The 24,424-nt window shown below is 40.2% G+C and overlaps 1 protein-coding gene across 2 annotated transcripts in view; it reads right to left on the bottom strand.

Moving 5' to 3' along the window:
* Nucleotides 1–24,424, bottom strand: part of HDAC4 (histone deacetylase 4) — a 128,508-nt gene that overhangs the window by 31,744 nt on the left and 72,340 nt on the right. For both annotated transcript variants that reach the window (XM_075180437.1, XM_075180436.1), the window contains 19 exons: nucleotides 18,864–18,935; nucleotides 12,903–13,147; nucleotides 12,646–12,796; nucleotides 11,353–11,464; nucleotides 10,672–10,793; nucleotides 9,024–9,155; nucleotides 8,682–8,791; nucleotides 8,210–8,326; nucleotides 6,527–6,707; nucleotides 6,208–6,431; nucleotides 3,787–4,035; nucleotides 3,491–3,677; nucleotides 3,266–3,399; nucleotides 3,024–3,129; nucleotides 2,595–2,641; nucleotides 2,179–2,286; nucleotides 1,442–1,497; nucleotides 1,232–1,319; nucleotides 994–1,113 (listed from right to left, as the gene is read on the bottom strand). In XM_075180437.1, the coding sequence (XP_075036538.1) occupies nucleotides 994–1,113; nucleotides 1,232–1,319; nucleotides 1,442–1,497; nucleotides 2,179–2,286; nucleotides 2,595–2,641; nucleotides 3,024–3,129; nucleotides 3,266–3,399; nucleotides 3,491–3,677; nucleotides 3,787–4,035; nucleotides 6,208–6,431; nucleotides 6,527–6,707; nucleotides 8,210–8,326; nucleotides 8,682–8,791; nucleotides 9,024–9,155; nucleotides 10,672–10,793; nucleotides 11,353–11,464; nucleotides 12,646–12,796; nucleotides 12,903–13,147; nucleotides 18,864–18,876 (2,502 nt within the window). In that variant the 5' untranslated portion in view covers nucleotides 18,877–18,935. The remainder of the gene's footprint in view (nucleotides 1–993; nucleotides 1,114–1,231; nucleotides 1,320–1,441; nucleotides 1,498–2,178; nucleotides 2,287–2,594; nucleotides 2,642–3,023; nucleotides 3,130–3,265; nucleotides 3,400–3,490; nucleotides 3,678–3,786; nucleotides 4,036–6,207; nucleotides 6,432–6,526; nucleotides 6,708–8,209; nucleotides 8,327–8,681; nucleotides 8,792–9,023; nucleotides 9,156–10,671; nucleotides 10,794–11,352; nucleotides 11,465–12,645; nucleotides 12,797–12,902; nucleotides 13,148–18,863; nucleotides 18,936–24,424) is intronic.

Below are 24,424 nucleotides of genomic sequence, written 5' to 3' on the forward strand. Positions count from 1 at the left end.
TATTTAGATTAACAAAAAGAAGTTTGCAAAAATATAAAATTACTATATTTCAGGACCAGTAGTGAGGAATCCATGCTGATGATACAAAAATTGGGGAGGTGGGGGTCTGTTAGTGGAGAAACTGTTTCTCCAACAAGATTTAACAGAAGCCCTGCACAATCACGAACATTGGGGTGGGTGAGTGGGGGCATTTATAGGAAGGGTGAATTTAAACCCATAATTTTAAAAAAATATTTCCCTTATTATGTTTCTTTCAGTTTTATAGCGTAAAGTTTACAGACAAGAAGTCTCCCCTATGGCAGGACCCAGATACATTTCTAAACCTTATGTGCATTTGTAACTCCTGTTATCAACTATTTATATAGCGCCACTAATTCCGTAGCGCTGTACAGAGAACTCCTTCACATCAGTCCATGCACTAATAAAGTTTACAGTCTAAATTCCCTAACACCCACACACGCAGACAGACAGACTAGGGTCAATTTGATAACATTCAATTAACCTATTAATATGTTTTTGGCGTGTAGGATGAAACCAGAGCACCCAGAGGAAAACCCACGCAAACACAGGGAGAACATACAAACTGCACACAGATAAGGGCAGGATCAGGAACCTTGCATTTTAGGTCCTTTAAATGAAGACAACCATTGCTATTCTTATAAGTTAGGTTCCATAGCAACAAAGAAAAAAATATTCTAATCATCAGGACAGGGGCTGGGTCACCTGCATTTTAGCCCCCCGGGCTAAAATTTGTCAGTCAGTTCCTGCATAAGGAAACATTTAGCATTCTACAAATTGTAAAAGTAGTTTATTTGAAATATCTTAAATTAAAGTTGCAGCTGTATCCATTTGGATGTTTACCTATATGTGTGCACCATTCAACAATATTTTTGTGTGTTTTAAAAACATTTTAGGACTTATTCAGAGCTGTTTTGATCACCACACGCAGGTAAAAAAAAGGATTGTAACGCATTATTAAAGAGGTATAATTACCTCATCAGGAGCCCCACTTCCTGGGAAGAAGTTTCCATCATCATAGCGATGGATTGATATGTAAAGGACACTAGGGTCAGCATAGAAGGCCTGCTGAGTGCCATTTCCATGGTGCACATCCTAGAAGAAAAAAGTGTTTCAATGTAAATTAACGTCAAGCAGTAGATGGCACATTTTACATTGAACCTGGTAAATCTGCACTTGGGATTTTCCTGTGTTCCCTCATCAACATACTCACCCAGTCCACAATCAACGTCTTCCCCACATTGAACCTCTGTTGGAGAAGTTTAGCTGTTATTGCCACGGAATTGAAGTAACAGAATCCCCTATAAAATATAAAGTAGATTGAGTTAAGCGACCTAAAATCAAGCACCACACTTCAGCGGGTTACAATGAACAAACAGGTGGATGTCTGCTCCAGTGCAGCAAGAGTGGGCACAGCACTTACATTGGTGTGCTCTCTTCTGCATGGTGACCGGGAGGACGGACAACAGCAAAGCCATTCTATGTAGAGATAAAGAATTGTAAATCAATGGCACAGAGTACAATAGGAAGCCTGGACTACACAACAGACTAAGGGGAAGAAACGTACAGAAGTAAAAAAAAAAAAAAGTAGATGTGGACTGTGTGTAAGCTATAGATCAGGGGTTTCCCAAACCCAGTCCTCAGGGCTCCCCAACAGTGCAGGTTTTCCATATCTCCTTGCTGGAGCACAGGTGTAATCATTACTGACTGACACATTGTAACAGATCCACAGGTGGTTCTAATTATGTCACATGTGATCCAGAAAACCTGCACTGTTGGGGAGCCCTGAGGACTGGGTTTTGGAAACCCTGCTATAGATCAACAAATAATTCCTGGTCCTGAGCAGCCCTCTGAGCACTCCGCTTTTGTTAAACAATAATTTTCATACCAAAGATTACATTAAGGTTGTATTGGTAAACAAGTGATTGTTTATAGCAGTGAAGTGGATTACCAAGACTTATGCCACATTGCTTAGAGCACCCCCAATATTGGTTTACACAGCCAAAATAGCTTTAAAAAAAAAAAAAAAAAAAAAAAAAAGTATTGGATTCTTCTTAACCAGACCTGTAGCGCCTCATAAGTGGATTGTTCTGCTAGTCCACTAATTAAAAGACTTTTCCAAATGCTACACCCATTCTAGAAATATAATGAGGCACTTACTTTCAACTCTCCTGCCACCACCTTGGAGGCAAGTTCCACTACACATCCCACTGCCAGACGAGCGGCCCCAGAAGAATGGACCTCATTCCAAATCGTATCACTGTCAACCTAGAAGAGAAGAGGAGACATTATGGCTGGTAAGCAAAACAAAGTTTGGATTGTAAACCAATATTATAGAAAGCTAATTTGACAGACATGGAATATTACATGTATGGATACAAACAATGAACATCTTTTCAGTATCCAAAATGTAAATGAACAGTAACAGAACTACCCTGCTGGAATATTTAATAATCCCAGAGACCTCTTTTTCATTGTACTGTTCCTAGCCTCGCCTTGAAAGATAATGCCTCCAACTCCAAGTACTAATTATTAAGATTGAATGCACTGAAAGCAGCAGCAGAAGAAACACTCACCCCAACCCCGCCACATGGTAGACGGACGAACATGGAGGTCAAAGATCCTGCATGAGGAAAGGGGAACGGTTAGTGGTGAGCGGTTAGTGGCACAGCACAAATAAGGGCCTATTACATAAAGCACAAAACAGTACTGCAAGTAAACAAAACGCACCACACCAAAAACTGTACCGAGTCTACCTCTTAAAACTTCACAAAGCATAGATACAGATGCAGTAATTTTAGGAATTACAGGTAAGAAAACAAGGTGGAAGGCAAGTAACACTATATTGCTAGCATTCATTTCAGATGAACTATCCAAGACTAGGATACAGATCAAACACACATATCTACAGTTACGCGAACTAAGGTACAAAGGAGAAAACGGTTGCATGGTTGGGATTACAGTGGATACAGAGCAACAGACAAGGCAGCAATACAGCAATTTACCCTCCAGTTTCTGTCGATTCAAAGGGTTGGTGCCATAGAGCAGAGTATGTGCCTCAGAGTGTACACTCTGCAGTTCCTCCAAGGTTGCTTTTCTGCCCCGTATACACTGCACACAAGAAGGGAGAGGAGCGAGAGAAATGAATGGACATAATTGGGCTGTAGTACTGTTTTAGAGAGGGCTTAATAACCACAAGAGAAAGGAATACAAGCATCATAGTACTAGCATAGGGGTCCATTCTCACCTCACACATGCTCCGTAGACCAGTCTCTTGCAGCCTTGACCAGATGCTTTGTATTCGGCCAGCATGCTCGGGGTGGCTGTTTGTGTTTCCACAGATGCACTGATGTTTCTGCATCAAAGTATCATACACAAGTCCTGCAAGAATGTCAAAGGTCAAAGGTCAAATTTTAAAGCACTCTTAAAAACCGTTTTATTGTTCCCTAATACACCAATGAGAGCGCCGAACCTGTTGTAAATCGGGGTTTGCTGGGTGTTTCTTGTACGGACATGGGAAAGGAGGCGGAGGCTGGGGAGGACTGCGCCCTTGAGAGGGGTCTGTGTCCACTGAAAGGTGCAACTAAACCAGCAGCTTCCATGGAGGCTTGATAGTTCCTCAGCTGATGTATGCGCTGCTGCTCCAGTAAAAGTGTTTGCTGCAGTTACAAAGAAATATAGGTCTCTGTCACATACAATATGGAATGATTAAATATTATTCAGAAACATCAAAGAAAACTAAGGGTTGCTTAACTTCTGATCTAGTACCTGTCTAAATAGAAGGTCTTGCTCAGCTTGCATTTTACTCTGTTCAAGCTCCTGTGTGTTTGTTTCATCCTCGCTCTCCTCTCTCTCCTGCTTGACACGCACAACACTTCCAAGGCTTTGCTCCTTATGCTCCGATGCATGCTCTATATAGGTCTCCTCGTGTAGAGCTTGATGCTCCCGCAGCTCCTCCTCCGTCTCTTCAGGATGGCTTTCATGCTGCCTGGAAACCTCATTTACTTTAGGAATCATCTGAAATGAAAACATGAAACCAGGATGACAGAAGTAGATGATCAGAAATCAGGAGAATGATAAGGACACAAAAAGAATCATGGGAGCAGTAAGGGAACCGAGAGCAATGGAATAGAAGACGACAGAAGGATGACTTAGATGAAAGATAGTCCTCCCTGTCACAATTAAAGGAATTACATCTGTGACACCATCAGCTTTGATAGAAACTAAAGGGTTCAAAAGCAAACAAACAATAAAAACAAACAAACAAACACACAGTAGACCTGAATGGTCAGAGGACAGAAGGAATGTATTATAAGAAGAATTAATTTTGATACCAAGATATCCTTAAAACCAATTACACCAAAAAGTGAACTGGATAGGAGAGAGATATATAGGTTTCCCTTTTCGAAATGAATCACTAATTAAATAAACTATGATGGAATATTTCCTTCACTTTCATAAAAAACTTTACACAGCGTACAGTTTGTGAATAAATGTCTGTTGATATATATATATATATACACATACACACACATATACATATATACATATACACATACATATACACATACATACACACCATACAGAAGCACTCTTGGATAATGCCCTACATGCGTGCAGAGACGTTACTGATCATTGCAATATGTGTAAATAACCCAATCTTTACTAAGCATTCCTGTAAAAGGATTACGAAACCCTAAAAATATATTTTTTTAAAATCCCTTCCCCTTCACCAGCTGAGCAGGGCTATGGTTAGAATCAATTTATCTATACACAGCCTGCTCAATTTACAGAAGCCCTGCTGGAGAAACGCAGTGGATGTTATTTAGGAAGCGCAACATGGCCAAGGAACAGCGCAAAATCCCCTTTATTGGTGCCGTGTACCTCAATTTGTGCTGGTGTGCCTAGATTCCTGCCAAAGTGCATGGGCTTTTGGAGCAAGAAGGCGGAGTTTGTGGAGGAGCAGAGGTTTTCACTAGCAGATGGGAAGAGCTGGGCGCATTGTGGGCACTTCTTGCCAAGTACAGAGTAGGCGCACTCAGAGCCGTAACTTAAAATGTTAGCGTTTGGGGCGAGAAAGAAAATTGGTCCCCCCCAGCCCTAAATTTTAACCAAATGACCCTAAAATATTCATTGACTGTGCCCTCCTAGAGCAATGCGCCCTGGGAGGTAGCCCCATCGCACAGCCCTTATCATGGCCCTGAGTGCACTGGTGCATCTAGTTTTGAGCAGTGCAGAAAGAAAAAAAAAAAAAAAAAAGAAAAAGGGAGGTGGTGTCAGGTTTCACAGTAAAATTATTTAAATGAGATAAAGAGCAGAGAGGGCTCATTTTTTTTTTATAGCCATTCATTGATGTGTGAAAGGCTATTTCCACTCCACAAAAGGACTTCAATTTTGCACAAGCTCAGAGCTAGCAAATGTTATTCTATACTTTTAGGAGTGAGAAAAAGCTTCAAAGCATAAGCAGAGACACAAGTAAAAAGGGTCCTCTTGATGTCACCTCAAACTCCTATTTAAAGTACGTCAAACAAATAAGACCACATTAAGTGATATTTTAGGGGAAGAAAAGATTTTACTTAAGATAGGTTCTAAATTGGTATGTCAGGGTTTTGGGCGACATTTATATTTTTGCTCACTGTCCCACTATAGATTTGTCCACCTCTCAAGCAATCTCAGGCACACTTCTACTTTGTGATGTAGTCTCCCGAGAGCAGAGTGTTGGCATGTACCTTGAGGTTCCCTTGGTAGGCCACCTAGGCACGCAGGTGAAAAGCAAAGAATTGTGTGGTGCACATTCAGCACACTTCATAAATTAGGTCCAGCTTCTAACAAACTGGCCTGCTCCATCTCCACCAATGGAGAAACAGTTTCTCCACACTCATTTCCTTTCTTCAATTTTACCAGAGAGACTCCTGCAATCCATCCCCTTTTTAGACAAACACTTAGAAGAAAAGCAGACTGACTCATTTGTAGTTTAGACACAGTCATTTCAGGAATATGGTTCAGTTATGCACAAACTTTCATATGGAATAACTGCAAATGCGCACACTGGTTTCCATGGCATATATTTGCCCGATGATACCTGCACTTTAATAGCCCTCATCAGATGTCTTAGGTTAGATTTCAACAGACAACAACCAGGAATGTGAGAGATCGCTCCAGGGTATGCACAAGATATTGGGAACACACCTTATTGAGGTGTAGTTGCTGTTGTTGAAACTGCTGTTTGTGCTTCTCAAGGAACTGCTGGTGCTGCTGCTGGATGACCAAGTGTTGCAAAGCATGAGAGTTTTGAGGCAGCGGTGCAGACTGTGTACGGCCCAAAGGGCGGTGCTGACGTAACTTGTGGATTGTGGGGGAGACACGATCTGAGGACACTAAGGACTGGGAGTGAAGAGGGAGTGCACCCAACCCTGAAAACAATAAAACAAGTTTGCTAAAGCTGGTGGTGCCAATTCATCTGCAGTTAATCTCAAACATCAGGATATGCAAAGTATTCTGTCCTCACCTGAAACCAATGGGCTCTGGGCATTGGGCTGTTCTAGCAGGACCATATGCTGCAGGAGGGAGTTATGGGAGGTTGCTGCATCAGAACCAAGGTAAGGAGTGAGGTGAGCAGCAGGAAACAAGGAGAGTCGTTGTTGGATTGTAGGCAAGGAGAGGCGTTCATTCTCCTGTCCTGATCCACCCTAAAATGATCATTGGGGAAAGATTGCTGAATAATTGAGAGTAATGCATACATATCTGTGCTCATAAATGCATATATTTTCACTTGCCTAACTCTCTTAAGCCCTTCACATAAATTATGCGCTAAGAAAGCCCCACTCAGCTCCTGTACAGGGCAAATGGCAAGATGGAAGACAATACCAAAGGACGCAGAATACATATCTAATCTGAGAACACTGATTTCAGTAACCTATACAGACCTACACATATAGTATGATACAAAACTGGAGGCAGGACTACTGTGTCAACGCCTATTAGATACTCCAGCTTAGAACAGGAAATACCCTATATATCTACATATACAGTATGATGCTATAATTATGAAAAAAACAATTAATGATATATCAATGTAGACACAGGAATAACCAGAGCCCATGCTTTCTGATTTTCTGCATTGAGCTTCATATCGGTTACTACACAGCAGCTTAAAATAATCTAAATCTATGTCTTTATGTATATATTATTTGTTTAGCTATTTATTTAAAAATAGATGGTTTCCACTACCCTTGTTTAACCTTGGCTTCTTGGAGCTGCTTCTTCAACAAATTTATATATATTATATATAAACATTTATGTGACTAGAGAACAATTCTATTATCAGCAGACTAGCCACATACATCACTCTTCTCTGCCAATCACGTGGCTCATCTTTCCCATACAGTCTGGTCTTGCCACTTCTCTCCTATTCTCCTCCTCACATTCCCACATGCAAATATGTCATTCAACAAGAGCATTAAACCACAAGTAAATAGCTATGTCAACTAGCTATTTTGGGCTGGCACTTGTAGTTTGTAGTTTTTTAATTAAACAATAGCTTTGTTTTCCTCAATATACTCAAAATTTACAAAAGCAGTGTGTGCACTGAGCTTGAGGGCTACACTACAGGTAGGACTGGGAGCATACAATCTTCACAGCAATTCACAAAATCAGTAGGTGTAAATACACGTCCATCAGTAAGACAGCAGGACTGAGAAAAAAATAGACCAGCTAAAAATAACCAAATAGCGTCCGTCTGATTTCTGACCCCCTGAAAAGGCATTATTTACAAAAGCCTGATCAATACACAGTACAGTTTCTATTGTTTATTCAATGCCAATTATCTGTTTTTTTCCCCCATAAACTGTATAAAGCATATTTAAGATTATGTAATATGCCAGGAAACTGCCTTATTGCCATGTCCATTATCATATGCATAGAGATGTAATGTCCTATATTTGCAAAAACTCTTGTGCAGGTTTTATTTACGCTTACCTAAACAGAAACCCGCAAACCATAACTCACATACTGACACCATACCTACATTGTAACACACATACACTACAAAGTGTAAGTCAGCCAACTCACACTGGACAACGGTCATTTTGCTAGTCTTCAGCCTAGTATGCATTGCTTGCTTATGTGGCTACATATTCATTCTTTTTCACTTAACTGTGCACTTCAGTCATCATATACCTGCACCACTTACATTGGCAGAGCCAGTAGCAGGAAGTCCCAAGGTGATGTTGGGTAAAGAGGGTGAGGTATAGAGAGGGAGCTGAGTCACAGAACCCTCTCTGTTCACCAGTCTGTGAGCCAGTGCAGCCTGGAAAAGAACAACAACTCAAAAAATTAATGAACATAGACAGAAAATAAATCTGAAGCAGACAATAGCAAAGTATCGGCAGTAATGTTGGCCACACATGGGCTGATCCTGAAACTTGACCCAAGCCTTAATGACACTTTCCAACTAGAATACATATGTTAGTGCCGAAATTGGATAGATCAGACCATTCCACGTATGGTTCACCCACCTGATCTCTTCAAGACCACATGGGGGCTGTTTCTCCCTGTGGCAGATAGCGGTTATCTGGACTAATAAGCATGATGGATGAACAGAAGTGTCAGGTCTTCTAAGGTGAAATCTTTATTTCACTTTCCACTATAATAAAATAAAATACCTCTGTTTGAAGGCCTAAAGGTCCGGCAATGCCATTCTCAGTGGTGATGTTGCTTGAGCTGTTGTTGGGAGAGCTGGGGCCTGAGCCAGGAGCACTGTTACATACAGAGTCTACAAGGATTCAAAACAGGTCTCAGTAAGGCTTTGATGTAGATTACATTGTTTCAGTAATACTGTATCAAACGTTCATGTTCTAACAGTGTATAGACCCATGATTCTTGAGATACCTCAGTGTCACACAAAACACCTTTCAGAGTCATAAATGACATTTGTTACTTGGAACCTTTTCACATCTCAAAGTGCCCTATCAGAATTGGGCGTCCAGGATAAGACCATCACTTACCAGACACATCCATTGAACGTTTTTTCAGAGTAGTGACACCAGGGCCATCTTTCCTTCTTAAGAGAGGGCTGCTCCTGCGCTCTGCCACCTTCTGCTTAAGTCTGGAGCGCAACTTTAGATTGGGCTCAGATGCTGAATAGAAGGGAAAAAATGGTTAAAACTAGTATTTTAACAAACAATGAATTGTGCTTTACAATGTACTGTAAAATTCTAAATACTATCATCCCTAATTGGCACATAGTATGGCTTTTCGCATATGTAACTTGAGCCAGCTGAGCAGTGAGAAAGGAATACAAACAACAAAAGAAAAGAAAATCATTGTGATATTTTATTGCTGTGGAATGGTTACCAGGACCTTAGCTTAAGTAAAATGATGCTTATGAGGTTTGGTATGTAGCAGACTTTCCCCATCACTGACTATGAAATACATAAATTTCAAGCTGCTCAAGGCATGTGTAGGCTGGCAGTAACCTACACTTGGTGGGGGCGTTGCTATTCAAATAGTGAACAAAAGAAAAAACTGACAGCTATAAATAGCACTCCTCATAACCAGTTTACATAAACCGAAAATAAGTACTGGGAACACAACTAATCTGTGTGCTCCTTACAAAATAGCTTTGAATTTCAAAATTGTCCCACAAGCTGCAGCAGTAGACCAAGCCACTGCAGAAGAGAGTGTGGGGGGGGGGGGTACCTCCCTAAAAGCAGGGGTCCCAGATATCGAGTCACAGCCACTTGGTAATTAGGGAAGAAGGGGTGGGGGGGATGTGAATTACAGACTGCAGAAGTGATTGCGCAGTCTGTGTGTTCACATTCCTCCTTGGCTCTGGTGGGGCCCCAAGAAGTGGACTCACTATGCCCAGAATTTACTTTTGGCGGCCCTGACATCCTTATTACTTACAGTATTCTATGGTTTTGCTTTTTAAAAGGAAAAATGTATTGCAGTATTGTGTTTCAGATATTTACTAGTCATTTTTATACAAAGACTAGTATGAACTATATTGTATAGAAATACACAAACACACTAGAATCTAGTTGCATTAAGCATTAACAATGATTTACTGACATTAATAAATACACACTGCTGTAAATCCTGGGAGTCCTCACAGATTTCTGAGTATCATCTGAGAACTTGGAAGTAGAACTGGAATTTCAACATCCACAACATTAACTTCAATCAATTACTATAATACTGGTGAAAGCTTCCGCTAGTACCTGGCTTAACCCACGGAACCAGTGCAGCCCATTGCCTGAGAAGACCACATCAAATAAATATACTATTGTTACATTAATAATTCACAAGCATTCCTGTAACTACTTGTAAAGCATGCACAGGGAAATAGGTTGGGGGCTGTGCAAAGAGGCGCACAATACAGGAAAATAATACATGTATAAACAATGAGGGATGAAAGCAGTAAGAGTCAATCAGGGTTGAACAAAGAGGAGGAGAGAACGTTATTAAACATGTAACAGTGCGTCTTACAAGTCTGCAGCTGATACACAGCAAGAACACAGGGTGTAAACAGACATGAAAAGGTAGGTGATCCAACATCTACAGTATAAATAGTTCACAAATGGTTGTTTAACAAATCCCCTAGCTCAGAAGTCTCATTATTTAATATAAGTAATTACCCTCATCACATCTCACCTGTCTTTCTTAGTGGGAAGTCGTCCTTTGAGTCATACATTCCAAGGACAGGATGGTGGTATGAGCCAGATATGCCTCCCTGAGGTGGTGGACTCTGGTCTAGGGAGCTATGTTGAGTCTTCCTGTGGATTCGGATATATGAAGGAATTAGGAATCACTGCCCTTATTTAACGATATAGAAATAGGCAGACTTATAGCAATATTCGCCTGTGCTTGAAAAGGAATACTAAAATCACTTCCCACTGCAATTTTCATTATATTTTAACCCTGATTGTCTTACATTTTAAGTACACAAGTTTTGCCCATATCTTCCAGATCATTGTCGACTAAACTTCAAATTTGCCCACTCAGGAAGTGGAGAATTCTGTACACCGGAGGTGAAATTCTGTACAACACGGGCCTGGATACACTAACGTCATTACCGCAGCCCGAGCTCCCTTCTATCAAAATTCATTAACAATGTAGTGAAATATAGGAATCATTGAGCCTCATTAGGAGGGAAAAAGAAAAAAATTATTTTACAAGAACATGTTCTAGATGCACTCTCTCATGCAGTGAACACATACCAGTGAAAGGTGTCTTGCCTGATGCAATAAAAATGCCATTGTGTCCAAGAACTAATAAAGTTAACTGCAGGTGTAAAAAAACAAACAAACAAAAAAAAAAAACGACATCACTCACCAGAAGCGAGGGTCACTAGACATACAGTGATTTAGGCTCCGGTGAGCAAGAGCTTTCTTCTTCAGGACAAATTCCTGTAACTTCATTTTAACTTCAGTGCTTGCTACAGCACCTGCAAAGAGAACCTTTTATATAGATTTGCAGAATTCCGCTTTCACGTTAAAAGAATCCACTGCGTTTTCACCAAATAGCACTAGGAAGTGGACAGCCTACGCAGGGCTAAAATGTATAGAAAACTTTTTGCTGAAAATCCACAATCAAGAGGGAATCCCTATTTGGTGGGGTAAACAAAGATTTTATAGTAAAAGGGGGAAAGGCGATTTACTGCCATTTACTTATATTATTTGCACCATGCACATGCAAACATACAGGTATTCAATGTGCCTGAAATATTATTGTTGGGGGCATATTCAATTGTCTGCATTACTCGCAAAAGTAACACGGCTTGCGCACTTTTACCGTTATTACGGTACCTTTAACGCCGGCTCCCTGAGCTGGGAGCTGAAATCCGGCTTAGAATTACCGTAATAACGGTAATATTTTCAACAGCGCGTTACTTTAGAGAGTAACCCGGACAATTGAATATGCCCCTTGGAGTCTAACTTTTGGAAGTTATAGCTATTTATGTCCATTGATGCACATTTTAGCTGGCACCTTAGAAGTTCCTGCTGGCTGCTAAATTCTATATTATTTTGTCCATCGCTGCAAGAAAAACACTAAAGTGCAGTTACACACTCAACAATTCAGAGCATAAGGGGAAAGAATCAAATGAAAGAACAGAAAAAAAATAATCTTCGGTCCCACTGGTCAAAAAAAATACTTCTATAGAAAGAAAAATCTTATACGCCCAACCTTTAAGCAAAGCAGACTCATAGTTACCAGGCAAATTAACGATGCAGCAAACAAATTAAGCTCATTTTGTTTGACACCCAAAAATTTTGCTATCGATATTCCAGAATTTACATAGTTTATTCGTATTATTGTGCTTATGGCAGGCCAGGCCTCAATTGGGATTTTGGATGTCCTATGGCAAATCTCTAAAATGACGTGCTAACATAGAATAGCCATGTGATAAACCTCTATATTTAAGTCAAAAATTAAAATAAAAGCCAGCTTCAAGAAAATCTAAAAATGGTGGAGGACTTCATTTTAACCGTAATGTTATACTCTACTTTTCTGCAAATCTTGTTAGTGTCAAGTGCTTGGTCCACTCACACACTACCATACTTCTTATCCTATATCTGTTAAGTATCTCATTTACCTCTAAAAATTAGTTTTTAATCCATTACTCACTTTCTTTTCCCTTTTCTTTATTCTTCAGTTGCAACAGTTTCTGTTCCCGCTGCTGTTTTTCCATCTCTTGCTCCTGCCTGTGTTGCTCCAATTTTCTCTGGTGCTCCAGAAGCTCCTGCTGATGTTTCATAGCTAGAAGCTCCTGTTGCTGCTGTAAGTGTGGACATAATAAAGGTGAGGGATTAATCATTATGGTCAAGCAACTATTTATGGCACTACTAGAACACCAACATCTTTAGTGAATAGCAGGCTCTAACCTTTACATGCTCATGTAGTTGGGCTTCATGTTGTCTGGACAGCTGTTCATGCTGCCTCTGAAATTCTGCTATGAGTAGCTGCCGCTGGATTTGTTGCTTCTGCTTTAGCGCCATTAGCTCTTGCTGCAGCTGCTGTTCCCTCCCAGTGGCCTCAGATCCCGAGATAGCGTACTGAGGGTCCAGTCGAATGTCCATAGAAAGAGTGCCGGAGGCCACTTGAAGTGGCAGTGCAGCACTTACATCAACTATGGGAGAAAGACAATAAAAATAGGTGGAAAATCTAAAAATGTAAAAAAAACAATCACACAACTTTCTCTAACATACTTTACACACTTAATGGTCACACCTACACATAGGATACAAATCACTGCTGAACTGGCTCCAACACATCCATGTAGAGAACTATAGTATCAAGGATGTTCAACAATTAGCTCTCATAGAGCTTAAACAATCTGAAGAACCCTTGACAGTGGCTCTGCACACACATTTTTCATACAATGCTCCAGACATTCTTAGTAGTGTAGAATTGGTTCATAATTAATAAAGTATAGCTGTAAAATGAACAAATTACTATGCAAATTGATGCACAATGTAACCCACTAAAGGGATTTCATTACAAGATTTAGCACTACACAAACAGAATATTGCAGTGTGCCTGTTCTCTATGAGATGCCAAAGCAACTGTTTGGGGCTATTGGCAGAACAAGTGTTAATGGGAGGAAATGAAGCCAATTCAGCATGTTGTCCATGTGGAAGATGAGAATAAAGCTGGCAGCTTTATTATGCCAGGGAAAGAGTTCATAAAATTATAGCTAGTATAAGGGCACAGCTGCATATATGTGACGCACAATCAGAAACCATTGTGTTCAGTTGTAGATGCGTCACTTGTGACTTTTGTTCACCAAGTACCACGAAGAGCAAACTTGGTAGAACGGGTTGACAGGAAGGCGGGGGAGGGTCAGGCATGTCAGTGAAGGGAGTTTGACACACTGAGCCCTCCTGAAAACAAAGCAAGCTTCTCTTTTTCCCATGGGGAACTCCCCCAGCCCCTAGTCTCCAAGCAGCTCCTTTGGGTTTATCTCCCGAGGCTTACGAAAGTCGTTTGAGTGGTGACGTTAACAGACACACAAAGAATGCATTCAGCACAGCGATGGAACCCTCTGCAGAGTACCATTATAAAAGAACACATCTCCCCACAATCCAAGACACAGTGGCCTCTCAAGTGTGGAGAGTGATGCATTTGGTGGTTAATGAATGAAAAACTAACAATGGGAATAAAAGAATGCAGTATTCATGTCTTATATATAAAATTAATAAACTAAAAAATAAAAATGGAAAATAAAAATGATCACTGATAACTAAACCTGCACAATTTCAATTTGGAGCTTGCAGTATAAGAAATCTACAGCATCACTCATTTAGAAAAGCGGAAAATAATTTGCAGGTCTGTACAATGTGTTGGGATCTTTTATTCTTAACATACATGAACACCAGAAATATGCAAGCTTTAGAAAAGAACTGAGTTAACTCAGGAAGTGCCATACCCATGCACACGTCTCCAATGAACACAGACAGACATGCATTTTGTTTATATTGGTGACATCAATTTAGTTTAGTTTAAATAAACTCAGGATTTAATTATCAGGAGGTGCACAGTGATCACAGAGACATTGGTGCAGGAAACTGGATGCAAAATTACACGGTTTACTTTAATTTTATAAACTATGAGATGCAGCATCTTTTATTTTCCCAGAGTTACCTGTGCACCAGTTTTCAAAATGCCACTTGTTATCTATAAATATCATTATAGTACAGCGAATAAAACTGGTCAGCAGCTAACCTATTACAACTGGACAGTGGACCATTGAAGATCTTCAGAGCACAGAATCTGCACAGTGTGATCGGATTTCTAATATTAGATAAAGCTCTGTATCCTCCTAAGGACACTTAGTCATCAGCCTGACCCTCTAGGGACATTCATGCTATTCACTATAAGAAATCCTGTTAGAGTACCAATACTATACAAAAGAATAAAAGCTATATGCATAACGTACATATTCATCAGCAGGGATATGATCACAGTACAAAGCAGACTGCGGGGTTATTTCCGTCAGAGAGAGGCTTCAAGCTCAACCTGTTGTCACCGTATTGGTGTCATCGGAAGCTCATTCATGTCCCTGAAGCAGCCGCCCACTCCAGCCTGTCTTCTGCTTCCCTCATTAGACAGGATAACGTGTTCCAAAGATGCTCCGTATGGCATAGCACGCCTCCGTCAGCAGGAAGGTGACTCACCAGAGCTCAGCAGGTGAATCACACACCCTGGAGACAGCCACAGATATGAACCTATCAAGAATCTCTCTGGTGGCAAACACAGCTTCAAAACCCACATGCAGAGTCCTTATTGGAGGACATCTCTCAGCATTGAGCACATCTGCAACATAACTAAAAGAGTCTGATCAGACGACAAACTAGTGTACAGAGTACAAAGCCATCCAAATTATATAGAGAAGCCAAAATATTATTACATCTGGATCAAGGGAGGACAGATCAACTATGGGGTTGATTTAGGAGCCAATCAGATGAATAAATAAGTGTAGTGTTCCTAGTGATAAAAATACATGTTACCTGAAAAAAGTAAGCTCCATCACCAATTGTGCAAATCTGATATGGCTCCTTGGGTTCGTCCGTATTGCATTTATTTGCAAGCCTGGATATAATGTCCGCTGCAATGTGAATGTTCTATAGTGAACCCTTTCACTGCAGTTTTAGCACCTGAGAATTCAGAATTGGTGTATGAATCGATCTATACTTATATACCTAGAGACACCAAAACTATAATGTGTTCAAGTTAAAGATATTCTAAAATAATATCATGCCAAATACATGAAACACAAACCCCAAAACGGGAAAAAATTACTATATATATATATATATATATATATATATATATATATATATATATATATTTTTTTTTTTTTGTTAAACTAAGTTTGGTTGGGTAAAAAAAAAAAAAAAAAAAGATTTCTGTATGCAGCTGAAGATTTACCCTATACACACTACCAAGACACATTTTCACTAAACATAGAGAGTCTTATTGTGCACATATGCCTCACATGCACAGGTTTACTCATTTGTAGAAGGCTCTGTGCATAATGGATGAACCTTCAAAATTGACATTTCTACTGAAAACATCACACGAAATACAGATTCCCGAAAAGTTAAGTACCACACAGAACTCCAGACTTCAAAAACAACCTGCAGCTTTACAGCACAAAACTGACTCTTGTATACTATAAATAGACATTATTCTGTAAATTAACAGGGGAAAAAAAAGAAGAGGTTAATTGTCGTCTGATGGAAGAAAAATAATTACCCACATAGTAACAAACAAAAACTACCAAACACTAAAGCCTCAAAAGGTCATACACACCACAAATGTAGGTTTATACACAACTCCATACTAAAATGAACAAAGGTTCCATTCCAAGAAACTTCATTCTCTAGTAGTTTTGAAAAAAATGCTTCCAAAAAGAAATAAAGTTCTGTTATAGAGTAGCCTCAACTTTGCACCTTCTTCAAGTAACCTTTGCCAATAACTATAGGTATTTAATTATAAAATTCCTGTACTATGGTTATTTATAAAACACTTTTAAGGAAAAAGACACAGCCAAAGTCAGGGTCTCTGTATAAGCATTGCGTCAGCTCAAAGCACCTTTTGCTTCAAAACCATCCTCCGGATGCAAACTTTGCTTTAATGGTGTATAAGGAAACCTCAAGCACAGTTGCAGTTCCCAGACTTAAAAAAAACCCTCTTCTCTTCTGAGGAGTAATTACATTAATAACTGGCACTTAGACAGCCACTAGTGGAGTGGCTGCTTCTCAGGAAAAAGCCAAGTTTCCAGCTTCAGTAGAGGAAGACCACAAAAATCTGGAATGATCACCCAACTGGCTTACTCCATTTTATTTTTGGCATTAATCACCATACTTGAACTAAAACTAAGAAACATAATTCGCCCAGATCTTTAGGCAGGGCCACCATATTAGACCACTCTTTCAACACAACTTGTCAAGCTCAAATTCATGCTCTAGCTGTCAATCATAGCAATAGAGCTCTGTCTCCGCCTCAGCACCAGTGCTCTGCTTTTTTTGCAGCCACAGTAATAATTTTGGAATCTCATCCGCCATTTCTTTATTATATCACAAGCTCTAGTGGCCTGCCATGTATACAGATAAAATAAGTTTGTCAAAGTCTGCATTGTTTGTGCCTAGAACAAAACATCCACGGTCCACTCTTGTAAAACGCTAAAATTTATAGTTGGGCAACACTGTGGCTTAGTGGTTAGCACTTCTGTCTTACAGCACTGGGAGTCATGAGTTGAATTCCAGACCATGGCATAAACTTAAACTGTGTGGAGTTTGTATGTTCTCCCCATGATTACGTGGGTTTCCTCCAGGTGCTCCGGTTTCCTCCCACACTCCAAAAAAAAAAAACATACTGGTAGGTTAATTGGCGGCTATCAAAACTGACCCTAGTGTGTGTGTGTGTGTGTGTGTGTGTGTGTGTGTGTGTGTGTGTGTGCGACAAGATGTGTATCCATTTATATCTACAGAAATTATTTTTGAAAGCTAGAGCCCAGAAGTGATGTTTTTTGGAAGTGCCTTGGCCAGCCCTGGTCTATGCTACCCATAGTAAGACATTCTGCTCTAGTAGCTATGCCTAGAGCCTGGAAGAGCACCCCATCCGCACTGCTATGAAGAGCAGTCTGAATGGTGTATGCATTGATGTGGAGGCCAAAAATTGAATGACAGTGCTCCTGGCTACATCAGAGCAAGCTTCCCAGCTCTAAGTACTTTGCTTAGTATACAATATGTTTGTGTATTGGGGCTCAAATTAAGATATTTTTCTAGTTGGGTGATTCAATAACTAGAATCAGTATGCAATTTGAGGAGCAGGACCACCTAATGGTCTGTAGGTGGCGCAATGTGCTTTGCTCTTTATGGACAGCCTTTTGTCCATGGCAATCAATATTAAGCCTGCCTACAGATTAAGTGGAACATTGAACAAGAGAGGGCTGGTAAATTTTATCCTGGGGGGGAAGGGGAGGTCCTCGACTAAGCAGCCTATAAGGAATATTTTAAAGGAAAAAAAATGCAGGAGGCCCAGTGACTCTGCCCAAGGTAGACCACCATGGGACCGGGCCAGATGCCCCCTCCTGCTGGAACATTATGACTTATTAGGCTTGGTTTCTACAAATGTGCTGAGAAGCCAGCATAACAGGACACCCCTACACATCTCTACAGCACAGTTTGCGAGAACCACTTCTAGTTATAAGGCCAACAGGTGCCATCCTGATTACGTTTATGTCATTCCCTAGCTACCTCCTGTCCACCACTGCAGCAAATCATATGTACATCGCTGTAGAATAAGGTGTGACCATGCATAACATAAAAAAACAAACAATCTTAATGTAAAATTTTAATTTCTTTGTGGATGAAGAAACCTCTTGCGTAGTTCCCGAAGATTTAAAAGCAAGAAAACCTCTCTTGCAGAGCAATGTTACAGTATTGTTACTCATTAACACTTGGCACATAAACTGGCATTAGTGGAGTGGCTGCATTACTTGGAAAAACTAATTTTCCAGTCATAGCAGAGGAAGACCACAAGAATCTGGAATGATCGCCTAGCAGACATTCCATTTAGTATTTCACATTAACCTACCGTACTTGAAGCTCCACCATTCAATAACTCATGATGGGGAATTTCAATTGTTATCTTAGGAAGGATGGAGTGAGTGGAACAGGGACAAATTGCTTATTGCTCGGAGCCATTTCATTATTTCTTGCAAGGGATGCCAACTGTTAGCTGTATTATTGTAGCATGCAGCACATAAACTTGTAAACAGGTGCATTGTCAATTCAAACTGCACTGTACAGCGCTAGTAAGCATGTGGGTGTACTCACCAGTGCTTGGCATGTGTTTGGCACGAGTCTGCGTTAAAAGCTCCACTGGTTGGTCCCGACCAGATATTCCATCTGCAAAGAGAAAGGAGATGGTGTAAATGGCCTCAGCACAGGACATACAATGAAAAGGCAACAATTATGAGAAAAATGAATGAGGACAGTGTATGGGAGTGTAACAAACCCTGTCTGATGTCTGTGCACTAAGCAGACTAACAGTATGCCTAATCTGCTGCCTGAGGTTGCCGATCTGTGAAGAGATGACCCTTAGCTTATGTCTCAAAGCACAGACCCCATCTGATGTGTGCGTTACAAGACAGAGTGATCAGTCCCTGTTTCAGGTCTTAGAGAGCACAGAAGATTGAGGGGAGCATTAAAAACCCCCGCCTGATGTTTATGTGGATTCAGTATGTGCTTTTCATGCATTCCCCGTGGAACACCTGCCTTATTCGAATTAATAAATAGGCTTCTCCGTTTTGAATTTAGAGAGGAGGACCGGTGATGAATGAGGCTCTTCTGGGAGGAGGGGGGGAAAAAAGAAGCAGAAAAGGCTATTCATTCTGGGGCAGTTAGATGACAATACGGTGCAGCTGCCGACTGGAATAAAAACCCAGGAGGCGGAGGCTATAAATAGCTCAGAAAGAGACGGCGCAGGGAGCCGACAGATTAAAATGCAGAAACACGCAGAGCAAGGAGAGCGCGCAGTTCCCAGGACTTCACAGGCAGCTCTTTAAAGAAAAGAAATCCTGTGTAAAGGAAAGGAATGAAATAAAGCTACAGGAGGAGGAGGTAGTGAAAAGTGCTGTGGGAAAAGCAGTTTTATTCAGAGCTTGTCTGGTCAGCACAAGTCAGTAGCTCATTACTCTGGCCATTTAAATGTTAATGCAGTGGATGTCAAACTTTATCAGTTTGAGGAACCCCTTAAGGTCTCGATCATTTTTTCAAGGCACCCCTAAACCAAAATAATTACCACATAGTCCCCGCTATGCTTACCACCGGCCCTGGCCGTGGCACTCCTGTGAGATCCCCATAGCACCCAGTTTTGGAACCACTGTGTTCGTGTCATGAGGTTCAGAGGATATTCAGGTGTCCTCTGGATGGAGCTGAAAAGATTGCCCTATTTATTTCTTGATACTAGTCTAAAAATATATATATATATATATATATATATATATATATATATATATATATATATATATATATATATTCATGCTTAAAACAGAGCTATAAGGGCCAGTTTATGGCTCACACAACTTTTGAAATCTAATGTACCATCAGATAGGTGAAAATATAACTTCCACCCAATAGAAGAGCCATACAACCTTGATTTATAACACAGAATGCAGCTGGATGTCAGTGCAGTGGTCAGAACAATGGAATTCTAACTGGAGGGCTGGAGACTTTGGGGCCACAATTCATTTTATAACAAGTCTCAACTTGTAGCTAAATGTGCAAGTGAAGAAAGCTGTAAAGTAGTAAAGTGTTCCCGTTTCTGCTAAATAGCATTGCCATGTATTAACCCTTCGATGGCCAAAAATATTTTATATGAGGAACAGAAGGAAAAAAATAAAAATAAAATTCAAGACTCAACCAAAGGTTACACTAGCAAAAATAGGCACATCCCATTAGCATACCTTATACTTTATATAGCCCTCCTGCTCCATGGCAGCTTTCTGTCCACTCTGAGCTTGCCTCAGGAAAACTGCATTTTTGGTTTTTACAGACTATCCTCTTCCTATAGTTTGCCTGGATCTATTACTGCCCTCACCTAGCCTGGCTGACACTAAGTGAAATGCTGTATACTATACACTAAACGTGTATGCTGCTCAGTATTGAACACTGAATATCACACAAAGCAATTCCTGGACCCCAAGATAGGACCCCCAATGGAGGTCCAGCATGAGCCAGAATGGCTGTTTACAAGGGTAGCACAGTGGCTAAGTGGTTAGCACTTCTGTCTCACAGCACTGGGGTCATGAGTTCAATTCCCGACCATAGCCTTATCTGTGTGGAATTTGTATGTTCTCCCCATGTTTGCGTGGGTTTCCTCCGGGTGCTCTGGTTTCCTCCCACACTCCAAAAACATACTAGTAGGTTAATTGGCTGCTATCTAAATTGACCCGTGTGTGTGTGTGTGTGTGTGTGTGTGTGTGTGTGTGTTAGGAAATTTAGACTGTAAGCTCCAATGGGGCAGGGACTGAAGTGAATGAGTTCTCTGTACAGTGCTGTGGAATCAGTGGTGCTATATAAATGATGATGATGTTTACAAAGGTTAATAAAAATTTAGAAAAAAGAAATGGAGTTCCCACTTGTAAGGCTGGATTTCTCAACATTTTTTAACCATATCTCTTCTTGTGATAGTCAAAGTTTAGCAAATACCCTCTATTGTATTGATTCACTTTAACAATAAAGTGTGTACATTCCAAAGTATTCCAGGATACATCTAAATGTTTGCCAAGTAAACTTTTATTTCTTTGCATTAAAAAAACCAAAACCTAATTACCTAATTTGTTGTGAATATTTTATTTATTATATTTATATACTAAACTGTTATTTTGAGATTAATTTAACTAGAAGTAGTACCTTTTGCATCTGTCTGATGTACCACTGGGGGTATATTTAGAAACCCTGATTTTAGGGCTACAGAAAAATACCTCCCATAATATATTTGATATCAAACATGTTGTGTTTAAGAGATTTGTTATTCTACAAAACAAAAAACACTGGCAACTAGAATATCAAAACATGTTCCTATATGATCTCAATGCTAAAATGCATTTCTAGGTTTAATTACCTGTGTTTCTGCCACTGTAACCCACTGGCATCCCTGCCCACTGAACTGTCCCAGTTCTATTGCTATAAAACACAATTTGCCAGAATTGTAACCTTATCTTCTGTCTAGGCCTATCAACCCAGCCTTCTATTCCTTTGTTCACTTACATACAAAATCTTTCTGTTGTTGAAAGCTGTACACACTTGAATCCACATAGATCGCAGACCTAATCTGCTATACATCAACCAGTCACCTAGACTCGACTCGATACCAACCAATATGAACACTGACTTAAAGTGAGGAAAGGCAACACTGGGCTCTTCTTTGCAAGTTCTTTTCATGTTATTACGCTCTGGTGATGGCGTGAATAACTGAAAAGTTGAAATATAATATAGGCAGAATAAAATAAAAAAAAACCAGGGTTAACAGTTCTGACTATGGATGATTTTATCATGTGGCTGTTTGGAGGGCATGATAGGCAGGTAAAGAGAGTGAGATACATAGAATCTCACATTGAGCTACATGTGCTTGAATATATACACTGTTGCCGAAAAGGAAACATATTTGTCAAAAGATTGCATCAGAAAATCAATGCTACCCGTGGTCTGTTTTTGGCATTTTTTTTATTTTTTTATTTGTTGTACTGGTCCCTTCTGTACCCATAGCATCCAGTGTGCTACTATATATGACCAAATGCAACAACGCAGCTACACTACATGCAAATAACCACATACAACAAAAAAGAATTGCATAACAGTCACACTACAGTTCAACGGTCGCATGTGTAGACGGTCCTATTGGGTACCATTTTTAGCAAGTTATATTAGCCAATGTGCAACTAAAATTACTCATAGTGACATTTTTGCCTAGAACCTTATTTCCAAACATATTTCTGAATATGAGTAGCAGATGCTATACAGTTTGCGCAGCCAAGATGAAGGTATCAGTAGCCAGATTCTAAAACATTGTGGCATGGGCAATGGAGACCACACATTAAATTGCTTACCCTGGTAAAGGTAACATAATTAGGACCACCTGTGGATCTGTTACAATGTGTCAGTCAGTAATGGAATACACCTGTGCTCCAGCAAGGAGATATGGAAAACATGCACTGTTGGGGAGCCCTGAGGACTGGGTTTGGGAAACCCTTCTATCTATACACACAAACACTTGGTGCAAGCCCATTCAGATCCCAATTGTAAAGCACTGTGGAGCGTGCCGGCACTATATAAATAATTGATAATAAAATAGGTTTGTGACACACAACACTTGCATAGTTATTTAACGTTTTGAAGACCTCGGAGAACGGAATGCTCAAACATTATTCAACAAAAAAAAAACATTTTAAAAAAAGTCATTTTTGTAATCTAGCTATGAAATGCTCTAGAATGATCTGTCTTGAATACTGAACACAATCACAGTACATAAAGAGCTACAGTGACATTGTGCTGCCTTCTTATAATAAAGCAATGGTCTCCCTTTAAAAAAAAAACAAAAAGCCTAGAAATATAAATGTTCTTACAAAACTATAAGATAATATCTGTAGCAGCACACTCAATGCAGAATACTGTAGTGACAATGAAAAACACATTTAAACACGACCACTACAAAACAGACATAATCCAAAACCACCTGTCTACTCGTGCACATCGCCCCTTGCAGACAATCTCTCACCTCGCAGAAAAAAGCAATAAACTAGTTTTGTGGAGGCAGAAATCTCTGCATTTCTCTGGCGGAAGCTCCTCCACACTGCTTCTCAGCCAGAGCTATTTATAGAGATCCCCACAGACTGGACATCACGTGCACCGTGATGGCATTTTAATACGCCTTGCATCAAAATACAACCTGCTTTGTAATGCACAAAAAGCTTTTCATATACCGGGCACAGCTGGCATCCAAAAAGATGTGTGAAGAGGACTACCTCTCATACACAGTGAAAGAAAAATATCCCAAAAATAAAAACTTCAGCTTTTCTATTTTTATCATCACAGCAGTGTGTATATAAATCTCCTGTGACTGTGCATTAGGAATTTCAGAAAGCGCACATGGGGAAGTGTTGTGCTAGAGAAAGGCAGGCTTTGTTTTGGATAGGATTTCATTTAAGCATCAGCAGATGCCACCACCTTAGGTTACCTAACAGACTAGCCTTCACATATTCACAAATGGCTGCACTGGAGACCCATCAGGCACCTTCAGCATAGCATATTGTGTTACATTAACGCACCACTCACTCCAAAAGCTTGATCTCACATGTGTATTAATGACTATGGACTAAAGACGGACCACAAAGATGTTAGTGTGCTTCTCCTTCGCCATTGTGGCCCTTGTAAGCTTACTGCACCAACAGTAGGAATTGCATCGGAGCAGAACTTGTTTTGCTAGGGAAACATGCCCTTATAAATAACGCATTTAAAGACAAACAAATATGGCTGTATAAAAAAGTTCCACAATAAAATCATCAATTTACCGATTCCAGAACTATCCCTGATGCTAGTTTAAGGTCGCCGTGTTCAAACAAGGCTCTGAGCTTTAAAGACTAGGACAAAACGCCTTGATGGTCCTTTAAATCTACCCTTACACTTTCCAACACACCCTCACAATCCACTTCTGAGTCACAGGTAATGGGGCAGGGGCTGCTGAGAGCAGGTGGGATAAGAACAAGCCTAGAAACAGACTGTCTTCTAGAATGTGTAGGAAAAGTCTAAGTGAGCGCCTCTAGTCTACAGGAACATTATTTTTAATCCTAACAGGAAATTAATTTGCAATCATTTTTACGCTTTTATAATCCAGC

This window comes from Mixophyes fleayi, chromosome 7 (assembly GCF_038048845.1).
Source record: "Mixophyes fleayi isolate aMixFle1 chromosome 7, aMixFle1.hap1, whole genome shotgun sequence".
In the NCBI taxonomy this organism is placed as follows: domain Eukaryota; kingdom Metazoa; phylum Chordata; class Amphibia; order Anura; family Limnodynastidae; genus Mixophyes; species Mixophyes fleayi.